The 26,778-nt window shown below is 45.6% G+C and overlaps 1 protein-coding gene across 1 annotated transcript in view; it reads left to right on the forward strand.

Annotated features, from left to right (window-relative positions):
* The first annotated feature begins 3,392 nt into the window (after window positions 1-3,392).
* Window positions 3,393-26,778, forward strand: part of AGBL1 (AGBL carboxypeptidase 1) — a 1,138,256-nt gene continuing 1,114,870 nt past the window's right edge. The window contains exon 1 of the mRNA XM_073623519.1: window positions 3,393-4,451. Within this exon, the coding sequence (XP_073479620.1) occupies window positions 3,393-4,451 (1,059 nt within the window). The remainder of the gene's footprint in view (window positions 4,452-26,778) is intronic.

Here is a 26,778-nt window from a genome sequence, read left to right on the forward strand (position 1 = left end):
ATCTCACAAAAGTGAGTACACCCCTGCCATTTGGTAAATATTTTATTATATCTTTTCATGTGAACACTGAAGAAATGACACTTTGCTACAATGTAAAGCAGTGAGTTTACAGCTTGTATAACAGTGTAAGGGGCGTGGCCTGGACATGGCTAACTAAAGACACATTTCTTGTGAGCTCCTGGTCTCCCCCTGCCTATCTCGACAAAACCTGCTGTATGCAGCCTCTTTTAACGGCATGCTAACCGCAAAACGGTACCGCACCAGATCATCGACACGGGGACATCGCCCTTGTACCGCACAGGGTGAGATTCATTCCTTCTTTCGGAACCCTACCAATACCTCCCCGGACGCCATAGTCGCGGCTCCGCGTGGCCTCGGCCTTGATAGACATTCCTCATCAGAGACAATACTATCGCCCAGCCGGCCTCTTGACACATCCCCCTTCTCAGGGACCCCCGCTCTACTTGACACAGGAATGTCGATAACGGCAGACTCTCCTCTCCGACATGACCCGGCCCTTATTAATGGGGAACTTAGAGCACTCCTTCAGGCCTTACCCACAAAGCAGGATATTGAGGCCCTGATACTGAGAGTGGAGGAGGCACATCATAGAGACATACAGGAGGTGAGAACAGAGATCCACTCATTGTCGGATAGAGTGGACACTGGAGAGACTTCCATCTCTACACTAGAAGCTAGAATGGGTGCCTTAGAACAGACACAAGAAAGAACAAGCCGAGTCGACAATTGCACTCCAACTACATGTGGAAGATTTGGAAGACAGAAGCCGCAGGAACAACCTGCGGCTTCGTGGCATCCCAGAAGCCACAGGCATTGAAAATCTCTCAGACACAGTGACAGGCATTTTCCAGCAAGTCCTAGCCTCACCACAGACCGTCATTGAGATGGACAGGGTCCATAGATCTCTGGGGCCAAAATCCTCAGATCCCAGCCGGCCCAGGGACGTGATATGCCGCCTCCACAAATATTCCCTAAAAGATCTGATATCCTGGAAAGCATGGGAGCATGGGGAGGTGGATTTTGACAGTGCGACTATCAAGATTCTCCCGGACCTCTCCAGGGCTACCCTACAACGCCAAGCCCGCCTCCGCCCGCTCCTGGATCTGGCTAGAGAGAAGGGAAGCACATACCTCTGGGGATATCCATTGTCAGTTACCTTCAGAAAGGAGTCCGCATCCTTCACCTTATGCACACCTGCTGACCTACCGGACCTGTTCTCCTTCCTCGAGGTGTCTCCCATCCAGGTACCTAATTGGCTCCAGTTCCTGACAAGCCCTGTGAATCGCCTGGGCCCTGCAGGTTCTAGAGGCCTCCTTCCAGCACGTCCTAACAGACCATTTAGGTGACAGCGCTCCACATCCGGAGAAAGTTCCTGGGAATCGTAAGTGTAAGCTCCCTACCTGGTTTCCTACCACAGCTTGTTTTTTGCTTTTATTTTTTGTCCTCTGACTGCCAAAGTTTGAAGCGGACGTTCTGAGTAGTCCCCCGCTAGTTGTTTTATACCGTAGAGATCCAGGATTACGCCGTTGTCGGAGGAGAATCTCCTAAACATCTCATCAGAGTCAGGGACATTAGAACATGACTACTGTACCCCTCATTTGCCCATACGCTGTTTTACTATGCTTAGGGTTAGGAGAAATTCTAAGATGTTCCTACCGCTGGAATCTGTGGCAAATATGACATTATGCCTGCCCCTGTCCCCGCAAGTAGATCTGAAGAGATGTCAGAACCACTTCCGTGCACCATTCTGGGTAGGACATTATTACCCACTAGTTATACCTACATTCTAAGGACGATATTCTTAGTTTTAGGGGTCTTTGTGTCTTAATGTTTATATGCTCCACTGGATATGTGGGGCAGCAATTTCGATCTGATGTTACCATGCTATAAAATAGGTCTTAGAGCCTCAATGTTTACCCTGGTATAATCATTTGTATATTAAAATATCCCAGGCCTATTACTCCCTCATAGTTTACTTCACTGGAAATTCCCACTCCCCCCCCCCCTTTTTTCCTTTCCTTTTCTAAACTCTTCTTTCTATCTTCTCCTTCCCCCTTTCCCTTCCCTCCCCCCATCCCTCTCCTGCTACTATTATGGAGGTTCTTAATGTGATATCGCTGAACACCAAAGGTCTAAACATTCCAGAAAAAAGACGCATGTTGTTGCAAGCTCTCCTGCAAGAGACCCACTTTAGAGGCGACAAACTACCTATACTTAGAAATCGAACATTCCCATTAGCTTACCACTCAACAAATTCAGAAGCGAAGTCGAAAGGAGTATCTATTTTGATTTCCAGCAAGGTTCCGTGGACCTGCCTGGACACTGTAGTAGACCCAGTGGGTCGTTTCTTATTTCTGAAAGGCAGGATTGGAGATGTCAACGTAACTTTGGCTTATTTATACGCCCCTAATTCTTACCAGGACGTCTTCATTGGTAGGACTATCGAAAAGTTATTGAACTTTTCTGATAGTAGGAGGTGACCTAAATGTCCCTATGATCCCCTCGGAAGATTCCTCCTCGAGAGTCTCGGCAGTTCCTCCTGGTTCTTGTAAACGCATTGACCAGGCCCTACATAAAGCTCAATTAGTGGATGTTTGGTGTATCTTCCACCCTGCAGAGAGAGACTATACCTTTTACTCAACACCCCACAAGGTATACTCTCACATTGACTACTTCCTTGTACCACATGCACAATTGCATTCTGTAAGAGCATCTACGATAGGCTCCATCACGTGGTCTGACCACGCGCCAATCTCCCTTTCATACGCTCTTACTGACACTCTCATCTCAAAGACTAAGTGTTGGAGGCTAAATGAAAGTCTCTTACAAGACAAGGAAGTAATATCAGAGCTTTCTAGGGAACTTCAGTTCTACTTCCACACCAATGACACGACAGATTGCAATCCCGGCATTGTCTGGGAAGCACACAAAGCAGTCATAAATGAAGTGCTCATTAAACATGGCTCAAGAATTAAAAAACAACAGACCCAACAACTGAACTCACTGCTAGATGACCTAAGACAGTTAGAAACATGTCACAAACAGTCTCCATCCCCCTCCTTAGAGACTGACCTCTTAACCCGTAGATCGCAAATTAATGATCTGCTACAGTTCAAAGCCAAAGCTTCGCTGCAGATATGTAGAAAACTTTCATAAGAATCGGGTAACAAATGCGGTAAAATGTTAGCAAGATCCCTGCGAGACCAGAGACTGGCGACTTACATACCTCACATATTATCATCAAACGGAATCAAAGTCTCCAAACCCCACGACATTGCCTGTGAATTTCAGAAATTCTACTCAGCCCTATATAACATACATAGGGTACCCCCATGCAAAAAAACATACAAGCATACGTAACCTCTTCCCAGATGTCCAAACTGCCTGAATCAGCTAGGGAAGCTCTTGAAGACCCTATCATGATTGAAGAAGTACAGGGAGTGATAGCATCGTCCAAACCAGGAAAGGCCCCTGGCCCAGATGGTCTTACCATCTTATACTATAAAAACTTTATGCCATCGTTAAGTCCATATATGGTTAAACTATTTAACATGGTAAGCCCCACTTCACCTTTCGCTATGGAATCATTGCAAGCTCACATTGCGGTCATTCCAAAGGATGGGAAAGACCCTACCTCTTGCAGGAACTATAGGCCGATCTCCCTGCTTAATATCGACCTCAAGCTGTTTACCAAAGTTCTTGCAAATAGAATCCAACAACATTTACCACATTTGATCCATCTAGATCAAGTAGGATTTGTTCCCACTAGAAAGGCTAGAGACAACACCACCAAAGTGCTTAACCTGCTACACATGGTAAATAAATCCCGAACCCCTTGTGTGTTTCTGGGCACGGACGCGGAGAAAGCCTTTGACAGGGTGAATTGGAACTTTATGCTCGCAGTACTTCGATACGCCAGATTTGGAGATCATATGACTCAATGGATCTCATCAATATACTGTAAACCCACAGCCCGAGTCCGAGCAAATGGAGTCTTATCAGATCCCTTTCCAATTTCAAACGGGACACGGCAGGGATGCCCATTATCTCCCCTCCTCTTTGCCCTGTCTCTGGAGCCCTTTCTTTGCACCGTGCGTAAGAACCCAGATGTTAATGGCATAAGGGTTGGGAACACTCAACATAAAATTTCGGCTTGCGCCGATGACATTTTATTTTCCCTTACCAACCCTGTGATCTCCCTCCTGAATCTCTTTAAAGAAATCAATGAATACGGAACCCTTTCCAATCTTAAAATCAATTTTCAAAAATTGGAGGTGATGGGCATTAATCTCCCACAGCCTCTTAAGATGCAACTGCAGACAAACTTCAAAGTAAAATGGAACGACAAGGCTTTGACATATTTAGGTACCATTATTCTGGCCCACATATCAAAGGTGTTTGACCTGAATTTCCCCCCTCTACTTTCTAAGGTACGGGCACTTCTAACAAAATGGTCCTTCGGGTTACATTCGTGGTTCGGTCACTGCAATATACTAAAAATGAGCGTATTGCCTAAATTCATATATCTCCTACAGGCTCTACCTGTACATATCCCCTCCACCTATTTTCGACACATACGGCAATTGTTTTTCAAATTTATTTCGGCTCATAAACACCCTCGATTGAAGAGATCACAACTCACTCTGCCAAAACAATATGGGGGCCTAGCAGTTCTGGACGTGCATAAATACTACCATGCAGTTCACCTTGGTAGACTGGTTGACTGGAATAGACATAGATCCCTCAAACTGTGGACCCAGCTTGAGCAGGGTCAGAGTTCTATCCCTTTGAATAGAGCGCCTTGGTGCTACGACTCCTTACCCAAGGAAATGAAATCTCACCCGCTTATTGGCCAAACGACTAAAGTATGCTCTCTTCTGTTCACGAAAGGATCCATTTCATCCAGAAATTTGCCACTCTTCCCGATTCTGGGAAATCCCTGTTTTACTCTGGGATACCAAGAAGACCCATTCAAACAACTAATGTCTACGGGCTGTATCCAAATTTCACACTTCCTAATACAGAAAAAAATGGCCCTTATTACAAGAACTCATAAACCCGGAGGGTCCATTCCGACTACAGTTTTGGAATGCTCTCCAAATCACCCATTTCTTTAGGTCGCTTCCTCCACCGAACAAATTTGATCAACCCCTTACAACCCTAGAGGAAATCTGTTCAAATGAAGGGACTCTACCACACACACTATTGTGCATGTATAACCTTCTGATCACTCCCCCAGACTCTTACTCACTAAAACACGTTGCTGACTGGGAACAAGACTTGAATTGTACATTTAGCTCATGACAGAAACAACGCATTATCCAATTTGCATACAAATCTTCCATCTGCACGAAAACGCAAGAAATTAATTTTAAAATTTTGATCAGGTGGTACAGAACACCAGTGAAGTTAAATATTCCCTGCATCCTCGGATAGATGCTGGAGATGCCAGGAGGAACGAGGTACATTGCTACATGTGTTTTGGACCTTCCCCGAAATAAAACGATTCTGGTCAGAGGTCAAAAACATTGTGCAGAAATTTACAGACCGGCAAATCCCAGACGACCCGGCCTTTTTTCTCCTTCACGTTTCAGACGTGCCGGTGAAAACCTATAAAAGATCAATTAATTGCCACCTCCTTGACGCCGCTAAGTCCTGCATTCCGCTTAAGTGGAAATCCCCACAGTCCCCGACGGTTGGGATGTGGCTCAGAAAAGTAAAGGAAATCAATACTTTTGAAGACCTTATCCTTACAGCTCGAAACCAACAGGAGAGATACTCCAAGACGTGGTCACTTTGGAACACGTTTGTCTACTCGGAAGAAGGTCAGACTTTACTTGGAAGCCCGGTTGTAGAATAGGGGGGAAAGAGATAGACCCTTGAAGAAATACGTGTTTTCTCCCTCAGTATTATATATACCTCTCAGTGTAACCTAGACATGTTAGTCTGCGATGTCACATTCCCCTCCACCTCCCCCCCCTCCTCTCCCCCTAACCTTACCTTCGCCCCACTTTATATATTCTATTCCTTTTTCTGTTCTTAGCTTTCTCTATTAATCTTCCTTCTTCTTATCTAACTTTGCTCTGTGTAAACACAGTGGCGGAGTTGACCTTTTCTAAAGTAAAAGATAAGGGATGACTTCATGGACTACCAAACTAGACAATGTTTTTCTTTTTTCTTTATTTTTTTTTTTTTCCTTGGATGTCTGACAAATTGCTGCCTTACTTGTGTAACATCCTCCATTGTTTAGTTCATGTTGACAATATGTTTGTAATGTGTCATGGGTCCATAGACCTCTCCCTTTGACTAAATAAATACAAAATTTGTAAAAAAAAAAAAACTGTGTAAATTTGCTGTCCCCTCAACTCAACACGTGAATGGGGAGCAGGTGTGTTACATTTGGTGTTATCGCTCTCACTTTCTCTTACTGGTCATTGGAAGTTCAACGTAGCACCTCACGGCAAAGAACTCTGAGGATCTGAAAAAAGAATTGTTGCTCTACAGAAATATGGCCTAGGCTATAAGAAGATTACCAAGACCCTGAAATTGAGCTGCAGCACGGTGGCCAAAACCATACATCGGTTTAACAGGACAGGTTCCCCTCAGAACAGGCCTCTCCATGGTCGACCAAAGAGGTTGAGCGCACGTGCTCAGTGTCATATCCAGAGGTTGTCTTTGGGAAATAGATGTATGAGTGCTGCCAGCCTTGCTGCAGAGGTTGAAAGGGTGGGGGGTCAGCCTGTCAGTGCTCAGACCATAAGCTGCACACTGCATCCAATTGGTCTGTATGGCTGTCATCCCAGAAGGAAGTCTCTTCTAAAGATGATGCGCAAGAAAGCCTGCAAACAGTTTGCCAAAGGCAAGCAGACTAAGGACATGGATTACTGGAACCATGTCCTGTGGTCTGATGAGACCAAGATAAACGTATTTGGTCCAGATGGTTTCAAGCATGTGTGGCAGCAACCAGGTGAGGAGTACAAAGACAAGTGTGTCTTGCCTACAATCAAGCATGGTGGTGGGAATGTCATGGTCTGGGGCTGCATGAGTGCTGCCTGCACTTGGGAGCTACAGTTCATTAAGGGAACAATGAATGCCAACATGGACTGTGACATACTGAAAAAGAGCATGATGCCCTCCCTTCAGAGACTGGGCCACAGGGCAGTATTCCAACATGATAACGACCCCTAACACACCTCCGAGACTACCACTGCCTTGCTAAAGAAGCTGAGGGTAAAGGTGATGGACTGGTCAAGCATGTCTCCAGACCTAAACTCTATTGAGCATCTGTGCGGCATCCTCAAATGGAAGGTGGAAAAGCACAAGGTCTCCAACATCCACCAGCTCTGTGATATTGTCATGGAGGAGTGGAAGAGGACTCCAGTGGCAACCTGTGAAGCTTTGGTGAACTCCATGCCCAAGAAGGTTGAGGCAGTGCTGGAAAATAATGGTGGCCACGCAAAATATTGACTCTTTGGGCCCAATTTAGGCATTTTCACTTAGGGGGGCACTCACTTTTGTTGCCAGTGGTTTAGACATTAATGGCTGTTTGTTGAGTTATTTTGAGGGGACAGCAAATTTACACTGTTATACAAGCTGTACACTCACTACTTTACATTGGAGCAAAGTGTCATTTCTTCAGTGTTGTCACATGAAAAGATATAATAAAATATTTACAAAAATGTGAGGGGTGTACTCACTTTTGTGAGATACTGTATATATATATATATATATATATATATATATCCTTTTTGGCTGTTTTTGCTTCATATTTAAGCATTTTGGTTGGTATACCCATATTCAGATTTGTTTAGCCTCACTCTCCTTATACTCCAGTTGTGAAAAGGATAAGGTAAAAAGGCCAATGCATCTGCTGACATTTAAAATATTGCCACACTAAGAAATAAAGTAATAAATAGAATCAGTGCTGCGCTGCGCAAACCCAAAGTATCAATGTGAAACAAACAAATGCCGCCAGAGGGTCTAGAACACAAATATAATAAATAAACCCAAAACAAGTACATATAACCAATATTGAATAGATAAAGAATACATGTGTTTTTGGGTATCACACAAACGTCAAACTTTTTAAAAAGTAGAAGCCAGGCTGACCATCTAAAATGAGAAATTTAAATAGAAACAGACATCTGGAGGTATATACTTTTTCAGTATAATTTTTCATCATACTCTTTCATTATATTTAATGCTGTTCCTTTTTTTATTTTTGTGATACGTTTTTATACCTTTATGTACAATCTGCTTATAGTGCTCTTCTTTTGTATGTTTTGATATTTGCTACCACCCCTTTTTTGGGGTCATGTGACCCGTGGGGTTGACCATGGGATTTAGTCTACACTATTTGAGCTGTTTTGTGTCACTTATTTGTTCGCCATGATTAAGGCGTATTGATCGAAACGCGTGTTCACATGCAATAATAAAACAATGTTTTAGCCGACTTCCATGGCACCAGCCTTTCTCCTTTTTTCATGGACTATATGGTGGTTTACGGAGACTTCACAGGCTGAGTGCTGTGCTCTTGAGGCTCACCAGGCATTGCACAGGAGGTAATAGCTCAGATGCACCTGTGCCTGCTCAGAATGATCTATACCACTCAACAGCTGTTGCCCCTTCTGATTGCAGTAGAATTTCTGCCAATCATAGAAAAGGACCTTTGTTGCTCTACTACTGTGGGAAGAATAGACTAGAATATTATGTAAGCACCTCCTATCTCTCGTCTACAATGCCGCACTTTTTTGCCAGTCCTTTCAGTGGCTTACAATTATTGAAAGGATTTAATATGGCCCCTTCCTACATTTACTCTTTTCCAGATACCACCCCAACACAACCTTTGCTTTACACATTACCTTGTCCTTCTTCACATAATCAAACTTCTGCATTTAGAACATCTTATTTGCCCTTTCCGTTCCTGGGACTCCCTCTCATATATTCTGTTTGGCACCCTCCAACCCTTCAAATGCACCCTCAAAGAACACCCCCTTAAGCAGTTATTCTCTTATATTCCCAGGGCTGTGTTTTGGCCTAGGCCGACAAGGCCTAGGCCTAGGGTGGCACTTTGCGGGGGGCGGCAAAAAGGGCCTCCCCCCGCACGAGATAAAGCCCCCCCACTTTATTAAAACACTGTACCTGCTGTCCTGGGGGTTTCCCTCATGCTCCCCTCTCTCCTCCTGACGTCACAGCCCCAGGGCCGAGGAGAAGATGCAGTGCAGGGGAGGGTAGGCGGAGCTTAAGGCTCCACCTGTCACCTGTTGCTTATGGGGGCGCGAGTGACACGCCGCCCCCCCGCATGAGATAAAGCCCCCCCCACCCGTCTTACTGATTCCCGGCTCCCGCTGCCACCTCCCGCACACTTGCAGCCCACGGCGGCCGGCTTTCTGTAGGGGCGCCACTGTGTATGGGCGTGCTTGGCAGAGGATGGGGGCGTGTATCTCACGCCCCCCTACTCTCTGACAAGCACGCCCATACACCACGGCGCCTCTACAGAAAGCCGGCCGCCGTGGGCTGCAAGTGTGCGGGAGGTGGCAGCGGGAGCCGGGAATCAGCAAGACGGGTGCGGGGGCTTTATCTCATGCGGGGGGGCGGCGTGTCACTCGCGCCCCCATAAGCAACAGGTGACAGGTGGAGCCTTAAGCTCCGCCTACCCTCCCCTGCACTGCATCTTCTCCTCGGCCCTGGGGCTGTGACGTCAGGAGGAGAGAGGGGAGCATGAGGGAAACCCCCAGGACAGCAGGTACAGTGTTTTAATAAAGTATATCAGTGTTATGGACACTGGCAGAATTTGATGGGCACTGGCAGAATTTGATGGGCACAGTGGCTGCATTTGATGGACACAATGGCTACGTTTGATGGCACAATGGCTGCATTTGATGGGCACGGTGGCTTCAGTTGATGGGCACAGTGGCTGCATTTGATAGCACAGTGGCTGCATTTGATGGGCACAGTGGCTGCATTTGAGGGCACAATGGCTACATTTGGTGGCACAATGGCTGCGTTTGATGGGGCACAGTGGCTGCATTTGATGGGGCACAGTGGCTGCGTTTGATGGGGCACAGTGGCTGCGTTTGATGGGGCACAGTGGCTGCAATTGATGGGACACAGTGGCTGCAATTGATGGGACACAGTGGCTGCAATTGATGGGGCACAGTGGCTGCAATTGATGGGCACAGTGGCAGCATTTGATGGGCACAGTGACTGCTTTTGATGGGCACAGTGACTGCTTTTGATGGGGCACAGTGAGGCTGCAATTGATGGGCACAGTGAGACCCCCCGTGATAGCATTAAAACTCAGCAGCTAAAAATACTGTAGCTGCTGACTTTTAATATTAGAACACTTACCTGTCCAGGGATCCAGCGATGTCGACACCTCAGCCGATTTTCGGATTGACTCTCGGGTTTTGCCACTATCATTCATGGTAAGGGAAACCGACCGGTTCCCTACTGCACATGTGCGAAGCGCGTTGCACTTTCTGAATGGCCCAGTGGAGGAAGGAGGAGGGGGGGCAAACTTCAGAGGGGACAGCGCAGTCTCCCAGAAGTGGGGAAGGGTACCTGTCAGAAACAGGTACCCATTCCCCCCTGAAAGGTGCCAAATGAGCCTAAAGAGGGAGGGGTGTTGTTTACAGATGATAGGGTGGGTCTTAAACAGGAAGGGGTGTGGCCTCGGCAGGATGGGGTGGGTCGTATTTAAATTAGGGGGGTGCATGCGTTTAGTCAGGCCTAGGGCAGCACAAAACCTAAATACACCACTGTATATTCCTAATATGTTATTCCATCCTTGTCTAACAAGGCACACACTGTCACATCATACCCAGTCTGTTCACTTAATTATTTAATTTTTTCTACATATATCCCTCTAGACCAGCTTTTCTCAACCGTTTCAATACAGAGGAACCCTTGAAATAAATTTTTGGTCTCAGGGAGCCCCTGCTAAAAATGACTATATCTACAACTCATGATACATTAGTGTGATGGTCAGTGGGAAATATGCTCCTTACACTTGTGGTCATTGAGAAGAATTACCCCCTTACATATAGCTAAAAGGATCAATGGTGTCAGTGGGAACTTATCTGAGAGGAAGACATTGCTCAGAACTGGAGGAACTCCTAGCAACCTCTGGAGGAACTCTAAGGTTCAATGGAACCCTGGTTGAGGAATCCTGCTCTAGACTGTATATTTATACAGGTAGGGCCCTTGACCCTGTTGTTTGTTCTTGCTACATTTTGTATTGCCTCTACTACTTTAATTTGTTACAATAATAATACATAGTGACATAGTGGTTAGCAAATCTGCCTTGGGACTGAATACTAATCGGCACACTGTTTGCATGGAGTTTGCAGGTTCTCTCAGTGCTGGTGTGGGTTTCATCTAGGTACCCCAAGTTTCCTCCCACACACCAACGACATGCTGGGCCAGTCTTTAACGGATTTGTTTGCTTTGCTCTGCATAGACTGTGGGTATAGGGTTCTGTATATGGAGCTTTTCTATTTACTTATTACATGTTTTTATATATTTCTTGAACTAGATGGATTTGTGTATTTTTTCAACCTGAATAACTTTGTAGCTATGTTGATTGGCTTCTTTCCAAATTGGCCCTAGTATGTGTGTGTGCATGTAAGATAGATAATATAAGACAATATGGAAATTGTCAGCTCTATATAAATACCTGACATACATAAATAATCATGTACTATGAAAACACCACCACCTCCTGTCATAGTCCTCAAAATAAACTTAAAGCAAAGTCATAAGTCATTTAATAGTCTAGAAAACGAAGGCAGAAACATACGGGAGGGTGCTCTAGTTTTCAATTTTGAAGTTAGTTGTTTTATGATTACATTTTCTCCACTGTGTCTGTTAAGAGCAGGCTATATTGGCTTCAAAATAAAATATGGACTTACGTTACATACTTGAGATAAAAATGCTTCCAAAAGCCAAGAGTTACACCTAATAAAGCCTGTACATAGTGTATCTCTGGATGTTTGCAAATGGACGGTGGATGTGGGTAGATGTGATAGTTTTATTTGGCTTAGGTTACTGTATGTCTTTCAATCCCACTTTGTAATTGTACAATGTCATGCAGACCTTGGTGAAGGGCCATGATATGATGAAAATTTGAGTGGAGTTATCAACCATAATTTCCAAAGAAGCTACTGAACATGTTTTTAATAGGAAGGAAGTCAAAATGATCAGTCTACAAGAGGTACAATGGCCCTATCTGCCTACACGCTCTAATTTTGTATGATTGTGCTACTTTCCTGTGTGTTCAAGAGAATTATATATGTGACTATTTTCTAGCTCTCTGTCTGCCCGTTCATAACATATATATATTACTGTATGTAGATAGAAAGGTTTAAAAAAAAGTAGGTGTGGTGCTATTCTTGCATTCTGGGGTGTGGGTGCTCCCTGCTCACTCTCTAACCAGTACTTTATATATTTAAACAAACTTCAGTGAGTTAACTATAAAATGACTGGTACCAAACATACCTCATATACATAATGTGCAAATAGTGCAATCATAAAAAGTGACTAGTGCTGAGAATAATTTGATATACACAATCGTTATGTACAAATCCAAAGTGACAGGTGCTCTTCAATCATACGTGACCTCAGTGCTTGAGATAAACATGTACAGTCCTTGGAAAGTACAGGAAGTCCCTGAGTTACGAGCACAATAGGGACTGTAGGTTTGTTCGTAAGTCGAAGTTGTTCGTAAGTCACAACACTGCATTTGTAAGTGTAACTTCCGGTCGGAACACTGCATTCATAAGTGTAACGTCCGCCTGTGCATGGATGTGGGATGTTCCGGGCGCTTGTTATGTTATCTGAGGCTCTTCTGGCCATGCAGTACATGTAGTACTGCAGTATGGGATGTGTCTGGAGGTATCCAGGACCAGCATGGAGCACAAGTGGCCGGTATTTGAGTCCGTTCGTAAGTAGGAGTCCTTCGTAACTCGGGTGTTTGTAACTCGGGGACCGCCTGTAAATACAGGCGGTCCATAAAAATATATATAAATGTTCCAAAGTGACAGGTGCGCTTCAATAATATATCCTTTATGCTGGTGCTCCTTACAGTGCCCCTAGAGGTAATGCATAGACTTGTGCACGACGGAACATTTTGTTTAGTTTTGTTTCGTTGTCATTCGTAAAATACATAATTTCATTCTGTTATATTCGTTATGTTACGTTAATTTGTTTTCGGATAATTCGTTATTTCTGTAGTGTCGATATTCGTTATACTGAATCTCGAATCATGTCGAATTCATTCGTTATATCCGCTATAATTTCTTTCGTATTAGTTGGAATTCGATATTTATGTATGTATATATATTCATGATAATGATTCATAGTTTGGAAAGTCGTTTGTTTATTGAATCTATTAACACACACAATGACAATATCTCTTCTCCTCTGCTCAAATACAATACAACACCCTTTTCACTCAGTTCTCAGGAATGCACTTTGCCAGTAATCCAACCTCCACCACAAAATTAATCAGCTGATTGGACTGTAAGATTTACTTTGAATTGACCTTTTGTTTCATTAGATCTTGAACGAATTACCGAATCATGTTGAATTAATTCGTTATATCCGCTATAATTTCTTTCGTATTAGTTGAAATTCGTTATTTTTTTTATTCAGACATTCAGATGCATCTGAATGTCCGAAAGATGCAAAATTTGGCCGAATTTTGATTCGTTACGAAACGAATTGCATATGTCTAGTAATGCATTCACCAGAAATTACTCACCTCTCGAAGGGGTATTGGGAGTTCACAGAATTTGCCACTGTGCAGCAGTATCCAAGTCCACAGCTTAGTTTGCTCTTAATATGTAGGGATGAGCGCAATGTTCGGGTCGAACATAAATTTGACTCAAACATCGGGTGTTTGCCCGTTCGCAGAACAATGAACATTATGGGGCGTTCGCGGGAAATTCGAGCGCCGGGGAATGCCCCGTAATGCACTGCGAGATCGCAGTGCATTTCTGTATGATGATTGGCCAAAGCATGCACCTCACCTGACCTGTATATGATATATATATATATATATATATATATATATATATATATATATACATATACACAGTCAGTCTAGTATATATATATATATATATACATACACATATATATATATATATATATATATATATATATATATATATTATTATTATTATTATTATACAGGATTTATATAGCGCCAACAGTTTGTGCAGCGCTTTTCAACATGGGGCAGACAGTACACTTACAATACAAATCAATACAGGAGGGATCAGAGGGCCCTGCTCGTTAGAGCTTACAATCTAGAAGGGAGGGTCAAGTGGAAACAAAAGGTAATAACTGTGGGGGATGAGCTGATGGAAAAAATGAAAATACAGTTGTTAGGTGTGGGTAGGATAGGCTTCTCTGAAGAGAAGGGTTTTCAGGGATCTTCTGAAAGCTAATAAAGTAGGAGATAAGCGGACAGATTGGGGTAAGGAGTTCCATAGGATTGGAGAGGCTTTGGAAAAGGCCTGGAGGCGAGCATGGGAGGAGGTGACAAGGGAGCTAGAGAGCAGGAGGTCTTGAGAGGAACGAAGAGAGCGAGTAGGTTGGTATTTAGAGACTAAGCTAGTGATGTAGCTGGGGGCGAAGTTGTGGATGGCTTTGTACGTAGTTGTTAGAATTTTGAATTTAATTCTTTGGCCGAGCGGAAGCCAGTAGAGGGATTGACAGAGAGGAGTGGCAGACAAAGAGCGATTGGTAAGGCGGATGAGTCTGGCAGCAGCATTCATAATGGATTGAAGAGGTGATAGACTATGTAGAGGTAAGCCAATGAGAAGGGAGTTGCAGTAGTCGAGGCGAGAGATGACCAGCGAGTGAATTAAGAGCTTTTTTGTGTCATTGGTTTGAAAGGGGCGTATTTTGGAGATGTTGCGGAGGTTGAGGCGGCAGGATTTGGACAGTGATTGGATGTGTTGCTTGAAGGAGAGTTCAGAGTCTAGGACTACACCTAGAACCTTGGCATGTGGGGATGGGCTTATAGTTGTGCCATCGATTTTGACAGAGAGATCAGGGGAAGAGGCATATGGGGGAGGAAAAATTATAAGTTCGGTTTTGGCTAGATTGAGTTTAAGGAAGTGGTGTGACATCCAGACTGATATATCTGAGAGTAAATTACTGATACGTGAGGAGACAGAGGGAGTGAGCTGAGGGGTAGAGAAATAGATTTGGGTGTCGTCAGCGTAGAGGTGGTATTGGAAGCCATGGGAGGCTATCAATTGACCCAGGGAGGCAGTGTAGATTGAAAATAGTAGAGGTCCAAGAACAGAACCCTGAGGGACCCCAACAGAGAAAGGAAGAGGAGAGGAGGAAGTAGAGTTATAAGAGACGCTAAAGGTGCGGTTGGATAAGTAGGAAGAGAACCAGCGAAGTGTACAGTCACAGAGACCAAAGGCGTGTAGTTTTTTGAGGAGGAGGGGGTGGTCAACCGTATCAAAGGCAGCAGAGAGGTCCAGGAGTAAGAGTACAGAATAGTGTCGATTGGCTTTGGCCGTTAGTAGATCGTTTGTTAGTTTTAGGAGAGCAGTTTCTGTGGAGTGTTGAGGACGAAATCCAGACTGAAGGGGATCAAGAAGGCCATTATCAGCGAGGTGGACGCTCAGTCGGTTGTAGACCAGACGTTCGAGGAGTTTGGATAAGAAGGGGAGCAAGGAGATGGGGCGTAGGTTGTTAAGATTGGATGGGTCCAGTAAGGGCTTTTTAAGTATGGGTCTGACCAGTGCATGTTTTAGAGAGTTAGGGAAGATGCCAGAAGAGAGGGAGAGATTGAAGATGTGGGTTAGAGAGTGCAGTATAGGGCCAGAGGGTGAACGTAGCATTTGTGAGGGAACAGGTTCCAGAGGGCAGGTGGTAAGGTGGACATTAGCAAGTAGTTTAGCAACTTCGTCTGTAGTGATAGGGTTGAAAGAGGGAAATAATGAGTGTGTAAAGCGTGGAGGGTGTCGGCACAGTAGAGATCTCAGCGCGAATAGTATCAATCTTCTGTTTGAAGTGATTGGCGATCTCCTGTGCAGTGAGTGAGTTGGCGGGTGGAGGCGGTGGAGGACGAAGTAGAGAGTTGAAGGTGGAGAAGAGTTGACGGGGACAGGATGATAAGTTGCTAATGAGAGTGGTAAAATAGGTCTGCTTGGCAGAGAGGAGGCTGGAGTTGTATTTTTGGAGTGCAGATTTATATTGGTAGAAATCTCTCTGGGACTTAGTCTTACACCACAGGCGCTCCAGAGCACGACTACATTTTTTCAGACTTCTAGTATCATCTGTTTGCCAAGGTTGAAGGGGTCCGGGCTTGATTCTGTGTGTAGTGAAGGGGGCAAGTGAATTCAGTGAGGCTAGAAGTGAAGCGTTGTACACAGAAGTGGCTAGGTTGGTGCAGGATAGGGGTGAGATTTTGTCGTAGAAGTTGTTGATAGCAGAGTAGAGAAGAGAAGGGTTGAGATGACGTAGGTTTCTGCGGGTAACTTTAAGGTGGTTGGAGGGAGAGGAGGTGAAGGAGAGGGAGAGAGTGAAAATAATAAGGTGGTGATCAGAGAGAGGGGATGGATAGTTAGAGAGGTTGCATGGAGTGCAAAGGTGAGAGAACACGAGGTCAAGGATATTGCCTTCTGAGTGAGTTGGAGCATGTATCCACTGCTTCAGGTCAAAGGAGGATGTTAGGCTAAGAAGTTTGGAAGTGGAAGGAGTGTTAGTATTAATAGGGATGTTGAAGTCCCCGAGAATGATAGTGGAGATTTCAGAAGAAAGAAAGTAGGGTAGCCAGGCAGAGAAGTCTTCAAGAAAGGTTGATACTGGTCCAGGGGGCCTGTAGATCACAGCTATCCTTAGAGAAATTGGAGTGAAAAGGCGAATACAGTGTGCTTCGAAAGAGGAGAGTGACAGAGAGGGAGGTGGCTGAAGTACCTGAAAGGTGCTATGTGGGGCTAGAAGGATTCCGACACCTCCTCCCTTACGTCCGCTGGATCTGGGGGAGTGAGTCCAGAGAAGACCACCATGGGATAGGGCAGCAGAAGATGCAGTGTCGGATTCGTGGAGTCAGGTTTCGGTAATGGCGAGTAGGTTAAATGAGTTGGCAATAAAGAGGTCATGGAGAGAGGTGAGCTTGTTGCAGACAGAGCGCGAGTTCCAAAGGGCGCAAGAGAAAGGGGGTCTGGTTTTGGGAAGAATAGAAATGGGAACTAAATTGTGTTGATTGCAGTGGCTGCTGCCAGAGGGTGCAGGGTGATGGGTGCATGGGGTACAGTTAAATGATGGAGGCCCAGGGTTTGGGGATATATCGCCAGAGGTTAGGAGAAGCAAGAGGGTGAAGGAGGTAATATAGGAGAGGGATTTATATGAAGTGACATGCCCCAGGCTCTTGGAGATTTTTAGTGTATGTGGATTTAGAATTAGCAGGAGTTGGTGGGTGCAGTAATAAGGACAGGACAGGAGTGAGGATGATATATATATATGCTGTGGGGGGGAGAAGAGGGGTGAAGGAGAGATAGTTTTAGGATGGAGGACAGAGTTGTCAAAAGCAGTGGTAGAGAAAACATGTTACAAGGAAAAAAAGCTAAAGGAGTAAACAAGTTCACCTGATGTCTGTGTGCTGTTTTTCAAAGTGTTTATCTTGTGTCCTTTCGCTTTGTGCATTCGCTGAAGTGCACAGTCAGAAGTGCATTTCAATTATAGAAATCACCACTTTGAGAAAGAGCCAAGTTGCAAATGTGTACCCCCTGCAAATGCTTCCCCCAAGAGAAGCTTAAACATATACTGATAGGGGTAGGGTGTGGGCGGATTTCAATTAGCAATCAAGAGGTTATAAAGCTTGGCTGGTTAATAGGGCAAAATTCTTAAGTCACAGACTAGCAAGAGGGCACTAAAGTTAAGAGGGCCATAATTTTGGGTAAGACAAGGGAGATAATAAAGCATTGTAATGTGGACAGGTCTACAGACAGTTAAGTAAAAATAACATACCAGCATTATTAGAGACACATAAGAAAAAAGATAGCAGTGTTTCAGTTTTGGCTGGAGTTGTAGCAGTAGGAGCATACCAGAGTTAAGAGACATAGAAGACAGTTTTCACTAATGCGATTCTGGCTGGAGTTGTAGCAGTAGGAGCATACCAGAGTTAAGAGACATAGGAGACAGTTTTCACTAATGCGATTCTGGCTGGAGTTGTAGCAGTAGGAGCATACCAGAGTTAAGAGACATATATATATATATATATATATATATATATATATATATATATATATATATATATATATATATATATATATATATATATATATATATATATATATATATATATATATACATATACATATATATATATATATATATATATATATATATACTCTGCATTTAGCATTGACCAGTGTCGGGTACATGCTGCTGGAGAATTGCGCAGCAATTTGGAGGCTCCAATGTTGGTTCCCAGGTTGAGGAAGGGAGTAACGTGAGCCTAGAGAGAGGGGGTGCCCACGAAGGACTGTCAGTCACGTTCCCCCAGCTGCAGCATACTGCCAAGTTTGCTTCAGTGACAAGGAGGGAGGGGATGATGAGGTCACTGACTCTACTTGGGTGCCTGAGAGAAGAGAAGGGGAGGAGGAGGCACGACTCCAACGAGGCAGGATGTCCTCTAGGGGGCAGCTTAAGGGCAGCCACCCTATTGCATCACACCACAGAGCTCCGCAGGTGCAGGGTGCTGCTGACTTCCCGCTGACTTGGTCCCGGTGTGGGCCTTTTTCAACATGTGTGCAGCAGATCGCACCGCTGTTGTTTGCAACCTATGTCTGAAGCAGATCAAGCGCGGCCAGAACAGCAGCCTCTTGGGCACCACATGCTTGACCAGACATATGATGACCTGCCATGCAGTCCTTTGGCAACAGCGCTTGAAAGGAGCACATCAAAGAAAAAGGCGGACTTCTCCTTGCTTCTCATCTGGCATCTGGCAACCCCACTATACCTCAAGTCCTCTCAAAAACCTGCAGTGAGAGGAATGAAGGTATAGCAATAGGTGTCCCAAGTAATTGCAGCCAATCTGCTAGCAGTACACCACAATTTTAGCAGGCAAATTTCCCTGCCCCAGTTGCTGAACTGTAAAAAGAAATTTGGTCCCAGCCATCCACATGCTCAGCGTCTGAATGCTAGCTTGGCCAAATTGCTAGCACTGCAACTGCTGCCTTTTCAGCTAGTAGACTCTGCCCCCTTTCGTGAATTTGTGGAATGTGCTATACCTCAGTGGCAGGTTCCAAAATGCCATTTCTTTTCACGGAAGGCCATTCCGGCTCTCTACCGGCATGTGGAAGGCAATGTTTTGGCCTTGTTGGACAGGGCGGTCAGAAGTAAGGTGCATATTCCTGCTGACTCATGGTCCAGCAGGCATGGGCAGGGATGTTACCTTTCCTTCATGGCGCACTGGGTAACTCTGGACAGGGATCAGTATTGTTGGAGCTTGTTCCGCCACCACGTCTCCAAAATGCTAGTGGTGATTATGCCACAGCTCTCTCCTCCACCCCTCCTCTTCTTCTTCCTCTATGGCCTCTTCTGCAGATTTGTCCTCTGGACCAGCGTAAGCATTCAAGGGGCTGCGCAAGCAGTCAGGCAAAAAGATGCCATGCGGTGCTTCAGTTGGTCTGCTTAGGGGACATGATCCACACTGGGGCAGAGATCCTGTCAGCTCTGCAGGGGCAGGCTCAGAGGTGGTTGACGCCCACCCTCCGACACTTGAACCATGTTCCATATTTGCCATTTGTCCTGAATTTGGTGGTGCAGTTCTGTTCTTGAGCAGGTACCCGGGCTTACAGGATCTCCTGAGGCAGGCCAGAAAAGTGTGTGGTCATTTCCGCCGGCCATACAATGCCAGTGCTCGGCTGGCTGACATTCAAAGGGAAAGCAACTTGCTCACCAACCGCCTCATTTGCGACATGCCCACGAGGTGGAACTGAATGTTGGCAATGCTGGAGCGGCTGCACACACAGCAGAGGGCCATCAATGAGTACCTGTGTAAGTATGGCTCCAGGACAGGGTCAGGGGAGCTTGGCTTCTTTTCGCCACGCCAGTGGCTACTGATCAAGGATGCATGCACTGTCCTGTCACCATTTGAGGAGGCCACATGGATGGTGAGCAGCGACAATGCATGCATCAGTGACACTGTCCCTCTTGTCTTCCTGTTGGAGCACACACTTCATGGAATAATGGACAGGGCACTTGAGGCAGAACAGCGGGAGGAAGAGGAGGACTTCCTTACCCCTCAAGGCCCCCTTTATCCAGGTAGTATTCCTGCGGGCCTGCCAAATACACAGGAAGAAGAGGGGGAGGAGGAGGATTGTGTCAGCATGGACGTGGAGGATAACTCAGCAGCAGTCTTCAAGGGATGGTTTTCAGTCCCCAGAAACCCAAGGAGTTGTACGTGGCTGGGAGGAGGTTGTTATGGATCATATGATCCTTAGTGACCCAGAGGACTCAGATTCGAATGCCACTGCAAACTTATGCTGCATGGCCTCCCTGATCCTGCAAAGCCTGCGAAAGGACCCTAGGATTTGTGGTATCAAGAAGAGGGATCATTACTGGCTGGCAACCCTTCTTGATCCACGTTACAAGGATAAGGTTGCAGAACTCATCCTGCCTTCGCAGAGGGAGCAGAGGATGAAATATCTTCAGGAGGCCTTGAAGAAAGGTTTGTGCAATGCATTTCCAGACCCTGGGAGGTTACAATTTCCAGGTGCTGGACAACGTGTTGCTGAGGCTTTGTTCAGTCATAGGAAGAGCGGTGGAGAAGGTGGCCGGCTGACCGATGCCTTTAGACAATTTTTCAGTCCTCAGCGCCAAGGTCTGATCGGTTAAAGCAACCATCGCCAGCATCTGCATTACATGGTGCGTGAATATCTAGGGGCAAGAGCAGACTTGTGGACCTTTCCAACAGAGCATCCACTGGGTTACTGGGTCTTGAGGATGGACCACTGGCCAGAACTTGCTCAATATGCATTTGAGCTACTGGGGGTTGTAACTGATTATAGTCCACAGACTCCGTTGAAGAGGCTCACATTCATAAAAACGAATCAGTTTTGGATCAGCAGCTATCAAGCACCTGATGCTGATGTAACTGATGTAACTAATTTTCTATGGATGTGAGATGCCTTGAAGACTGCCTATACTGAGTGACTATCCTATTCCTCCTCAATCTTGGTGATGCTAGCTTCCAACAATATTTTTGGTATAGGGCACCACCACCACTGCCCACGGCCCAATTTTTCTGCCCCTGTTTAACAGGGGCATGTAATTACAATTTTTGATCTAATATTTCACAGCAGATGCCAGGGCCCATTCCTGCGCCCAACAAGAGTATCTGTAAGGGGTTACAGTGTTGTGGCACCACCACCACCCAAGGCCCAATTTTTCAGCCCCTGTTTAACAGGGGCATGTAATTACAATTTTTGATCCAATATTTCACAGCAGGGCCTGTTCCTGCGCCCAACAAGAGTAACTGTGAGGGTTTACAGTGTTGTGGCACCACCACCACCACCACCAAAGGCCCAATTTTTCTGCCCCTATCTAACAGGGGCATGTAATTACAATTTTTGATATAATATTTCACAGCAGGGCCTGTTCCTGCGCCCAACAAGAGTATCTGTGAGGGGTTACAGTGTTGAGGCACCACCCCCACCAAAGGCCCAATTTTTCTGCCTCTGTTTAACAGGGGCATGTAATTACAATTTTTGATCTAATATTTCACAGCAGGGCCCATTCCTGTGCCCACCAAGAGTATCTGTGAGGGGTTACAGTGTTGTGGCACCACCACCACCACCCAAGGCCCAATTTTTCTGCCCCTGTTTAACAGGGGCATGCAATTACAATTCTTGATATAATATTTCACAGCAGGGTCCGTTTCTGTGCCCAACAAGGTTAACTGTGAGGGCTTACAATGTTCTGGTACCACCAACACCTAAGGCCCAATTTTCTGCAGAGTATATAGGGCAGGCCATATAGTATATATACTGCTGTTCAGAGTATATAGTGCCTGGGGGCCCCCCACACCTCTTTTTTTTTTATTTGTGTCTGGTAATGGACTGCGGGTGGTGGTGGGGAACCCATGCTGTTTTTTTCAATCATTTTCATCTATATTGCCGGGACCCGACAATACATTACAACTGCAAGCAGTTTTAAATTACCGTATTTATCGGCATATAACACGCACTTTTTTCCCCTGAAAAGCAGGGGAAAATCGTGGGTGCATGTTATAGGCCGATCCCCCCCAATTTTGTGTGATCGGAGCCTCCGACATACACAGCCGTGTGTAAATTCAAATACAGCGCCGAGACTGCAGGGACTCGGCGGAGCCGAGATACACATACCCGAGAGTCCTCGGCTTTTCTCTGCGCCACTTACAGTCCCGCCCATAGGGTGGGACTGGGCGGGACTGTAAGCGGCGCTGAGAAAAGCCGAGGACTCTCGGGTATGTGTATCTCGGCTCTGCCGAGTCCCTGCAGTCTCGGCGCCATATTTGAATTTACACACGGCTGTGTATGTTGGCAGGGATCACGGCGATCCCACAAAGCTGCACTGGGGCAAGGCTGCACTGGGGCAAGGCTGCACGGGGGCAAGGCTGCCCTGGAGAAAAGCTGCACTGACAAGGCTGCACTGACAAGGCTGCACTGACATGGCTGCACTGACAAGGCTGCACTGGGGCAAAGCTGCACTGACAAGGTTGCAATGGACACTGGGGCAAGGCTGCACTGAATTCTGTACTGGGGCAAAGCTGCACTGACAAGGCTGCACTGACAATTCTGCACTGGGGCAAAGCTGCACTGACAAGGCTGCAATGGACACTGGAGCAAGGCAGCACTGACACTGAAAAGGCTGCAGATGGACACCGATAATGCTGCAATGATGGGCATTTTAATGTAAGTTTTTCTTCCTTAAACTTTACTCCTAAAAGTTTTTTTCCTTAAAATTCCCTCCTAAACTTGGGGTGCGTGTTATACGCCGATAAATACGGTACTTTTTTCCTTTAGAAATTTAATTTTGCTGTGGTATTGTTCTAAACATGGGAAAACTGTGCCACTTTACAGGCATACTATAGACACCCCCCAGGCACAATATTATATTTCATTTTTATTGTTTAACTTTAAGCATTATTAAAATAACTGCTCCCAAAAAAAATGACATTTTTAAAACTTTTTTTGCATTGATCCATGTCCCCTGGGGCAGGACCCAGGTCCCCAAACACTTTGTATGGCAATAACTTGCACACAAGCCTTTAAAATTAGTACTTTTGATTTTTCACATTCGTGTCCCATAGACTTTAACGGTGTTCGCGTGTTCGAACAAATTTTTTGCCTGTTCTGGTGCGAACTGAACTGGGGGTGTTTGATTCATCCCTATTAATATGTGTTCATCCATGCCTCCCACATGTAGAAGAAAGATACTCCCATAGTATAATACCCTTTCAAAAGGGTTTATTTGTTCCAAACACTAAAAACATACTCGCATTTGCTCTGTATGTTAAAGCTTTTTTAAAAAACACAGGAAGCCGGGACAGTTCACGATCCACGGCTTCAAACTGCAAGTGACGAAAGATGCTAGAAACTCTTCCCTATGCATTTCGTCATCAAGATGTCATCTGGAGCAGCCTTTCTTAATATAATGTAGATAGATAGATGTGTGTCTGTATATGGATATGAAATTAATCTTTTGAAATTATAGTTACAATACAATAAATATCCCACAATGAGAAAAATCAACAGTAACTGATTTATCACATTACATTACATGTTTATGGTATTCATGGGCATTTATTATGCTAAGGCCCATGGGTGTGCATCAAAAGAATTTGTTGGAAAAGTGCTTGTCTTTGGCTGTAATCTAAGTATTGTGGATATTCACTTTAAAGTCTAGCCTATATCCTGCTAATGCTCAGGCTTCTTTTTACAGTCATTGTACTGCAGTATTTCTCAACCTTTTTTCAGTCAAGGCACCTTGCCAAATTATGTACAGTCTCGAGGCGCCCTTTAAAATTATGGACAATCTTGAGGCACCCCAACCTAAAATGTAAAAACTATTCTAATAGTTTTACATAATGCAGCAATATTCACACATGTAGAACACCCAATGTTAGAGGTGCAAGTTTGTATTGGCTACTATTCCAATGTTTCTTTTCTTCTTTAGTATTTCTCCATCACACAGCTAATGTGACCCCAAAACTGATGGAGAGAGACAGGGGAGGGTCAAACAAGCATGCTATGGAAGCCATCGACATCCTCCTTATCAACTGATGATGTCACTGGTCGTTAGCTGATCAGCAGCTAGAAGGTCATAATGGTGCACAATGGAAGCCCAAGGCTTTGTGTAACTAAAAGGCAGGCTTCATCCACCCACTGCCTTATATACAATTTTCAGGGGTTTTGCCTTGTATACAGTTTTCAGGGGTTTTTAGCCATTTTCCTGAGGCCCCCCTGAAGAAACCTCAAGGCACCCCAGGGTGCCTGGGCACCCTGGTTTAAAAAGGCTGCTCTATTGCACCTATAGACAGCATGAGTGGAGAAGAGAATGGAAAGATGGAGGAAGTGTTCTTATCTGCCCCTGCCCTCTCTTATCCATAACATTATTAAAGAGATTTCAGAATGGAGTACCAAAGACCTAAGTCATTTTGTATTTCCTCCTACATAAAGTGGTTGTAAACCCTTAAATATATCTACTGAAGTGACTGGCCTCAGGTGATACACAGAGATGAAACAAATCCTGCTACATAATCTGTTTATCTGCAGCCCTCTCTTATCCACAACCATTGAAAGTGTATAGTTTACACAACATTTCTGATTGACAGAAAGCAGGGGCGGGGATCTAATGTTACGTACTGCACAGCATAGAGCAGAGCACAGAGCTGAGTGTAATCTGAGACCTGAGTGGAAGGAAAGAACACACCCTCCTTTACACACTCTCATAGAGAAACATGAACAGGAGAGGCTACCAATCACAAACAGTGCACTGGAGCACCCCTGCCTCTTCCCACTGGATCCCTTGGAGTTGGCATAACCCAGGGGTTGTCCAAACTATGGCCCTCCAGCTGTTGCGGAACTACACTTCCCATGAGGCATTGTAAAACTTTGACATTCACAGACATGACTAGGCATGATGGGAGTTGTAGTTCCTTAACAACTGGAGGGCCATAGTTTGGACACCACACCTCTCAGAAGTAAATCATACAGATAGCAAAGGAAGGAGACAGCAGACAGAAATCACACTAAGTGCTTTAGATTGAGATAAGTACACACTATAGACTGGGGGTCGGCAAGGTGTCAGTTGCAATTGATCGGTCAACTACAGGGAGCCTACAGGTGGATTGTGACCACGGTTCTGTCTCCTCCCAGCCTTTACTGCTCTCATGTTCTCTGTAGAGCAGAAAGCGGGAGGCATCATAGTGCTGGATAGAGGGTGGGAGCTGTCTCGGTGATTGGTTGCTAGGCAGTCTTAGCAACCAATGACCAGCTTGTTATTATGAAATCTTAACTCTGGCAGCTCCCGTTTCCGTCCTCCACCCAGCACTATGCCATCTCCTAATCTCCACTCTGATGTACACACACTCGCAGGTAAGAAGTGCTACCTACACAGCCTGTGTGTGTGGGAGGGATGTAAGGGACAAAGAAGACACTGTTGGAGGGGGTACAGAGGACACTGCAGTGGAGGGAGAGGGGTGGGATTGTGATGAGAAATGGACATCACTTTGGGGAATGGGGAGGCAGAGGGCACTTGTGGGAGACAGAGGACACTGCTATGAGGAGGGTTGAGGACACAACAGTGGGGGGGGGGGTGTGGAGGGGGGCAGAGGACACTGTTTTGGGGGGTACAGGAAACTACTGGGGGGTAAGGGGAGGGGGCAGGGGACACTACAGTGTGTGTGGGGGGTGATGTGAAGGGGGCAGAGAACACTGCTATGGGGGGGCACACCACACTACTGTAGGGGGAGAGGGGCAGAGAACACTACTATGGGGGGCAGAATACACTATAGTTCGGGGGGGTGATGAGAAGGGTCAAAGAACACTGCATTGGGGGTACAGGCCACTAATGTGTGGGGAGGGGACAGTGGACACTACAGTGGGGAGAAGGTGATGTGAAGGGGACAGAGGACACTGCTTTGGTGTGGGGGGGGGGGGGGAGACAGAAAACTACTGTGGGGGGAGGGGGGATAGGACACTGCTATGGGGGCAGAGGACACTACAGTGGGACGGTGATATAAAGGGGACAACGGACACTGCTAAGGGGGGGGGCAAAGGCTACTATTGTGGGGATGATGTGAAGGGGGGCAGAGGGCACTACTGTGGAGGTGATGTGAAGGGTGGCAAAGGACACTACTGTGGGGGTGATGTAAAGGGGGACAGAGTACACTACTGTGAGGGTGATGTGAAGGGGGGCAGAGGACACTACAGTGGGAGGGAGATGTGAAGGTGACAGAGGACACTGTTATGGGGGGTAGAGAACACTACTCTAGGGGATGATGTGAAGGGGGGCAGAGGACACTACTGTGGGGGTGATGTAAAGGGGGGCAAAGGAAACTACTGTGGGGGTGATGTAAAAGGGGGCAGAGGGCAGTATTGTGACACACTATGTGTTTTTCATGCCATCTTTTTACTGGGAGCTTGATTTTTTTTTTCTGCGCCACCTGGTAAACCCCCTCTCCCTCCCGGGGGGTCTTTGCTTTTCTCCATGTTGTCCAGGTAGATCTCAACCTCT

Source organism: Aquarana catesbeiana, linkage group LG03 (assembly GCF_042186555.1).
Source record: "Aquarana catesbeiana isolate 2022-GZ linkage group LG03, ASM4218655v1, whole genome shotgun sequence".
Taxonomy (NCBI): domain Eukaryota; kingdom Metazoa; phylum Chordata; class Amphibia; order Anura; family Ranidae; genus Aquarana; species Aquarana catesbeiana.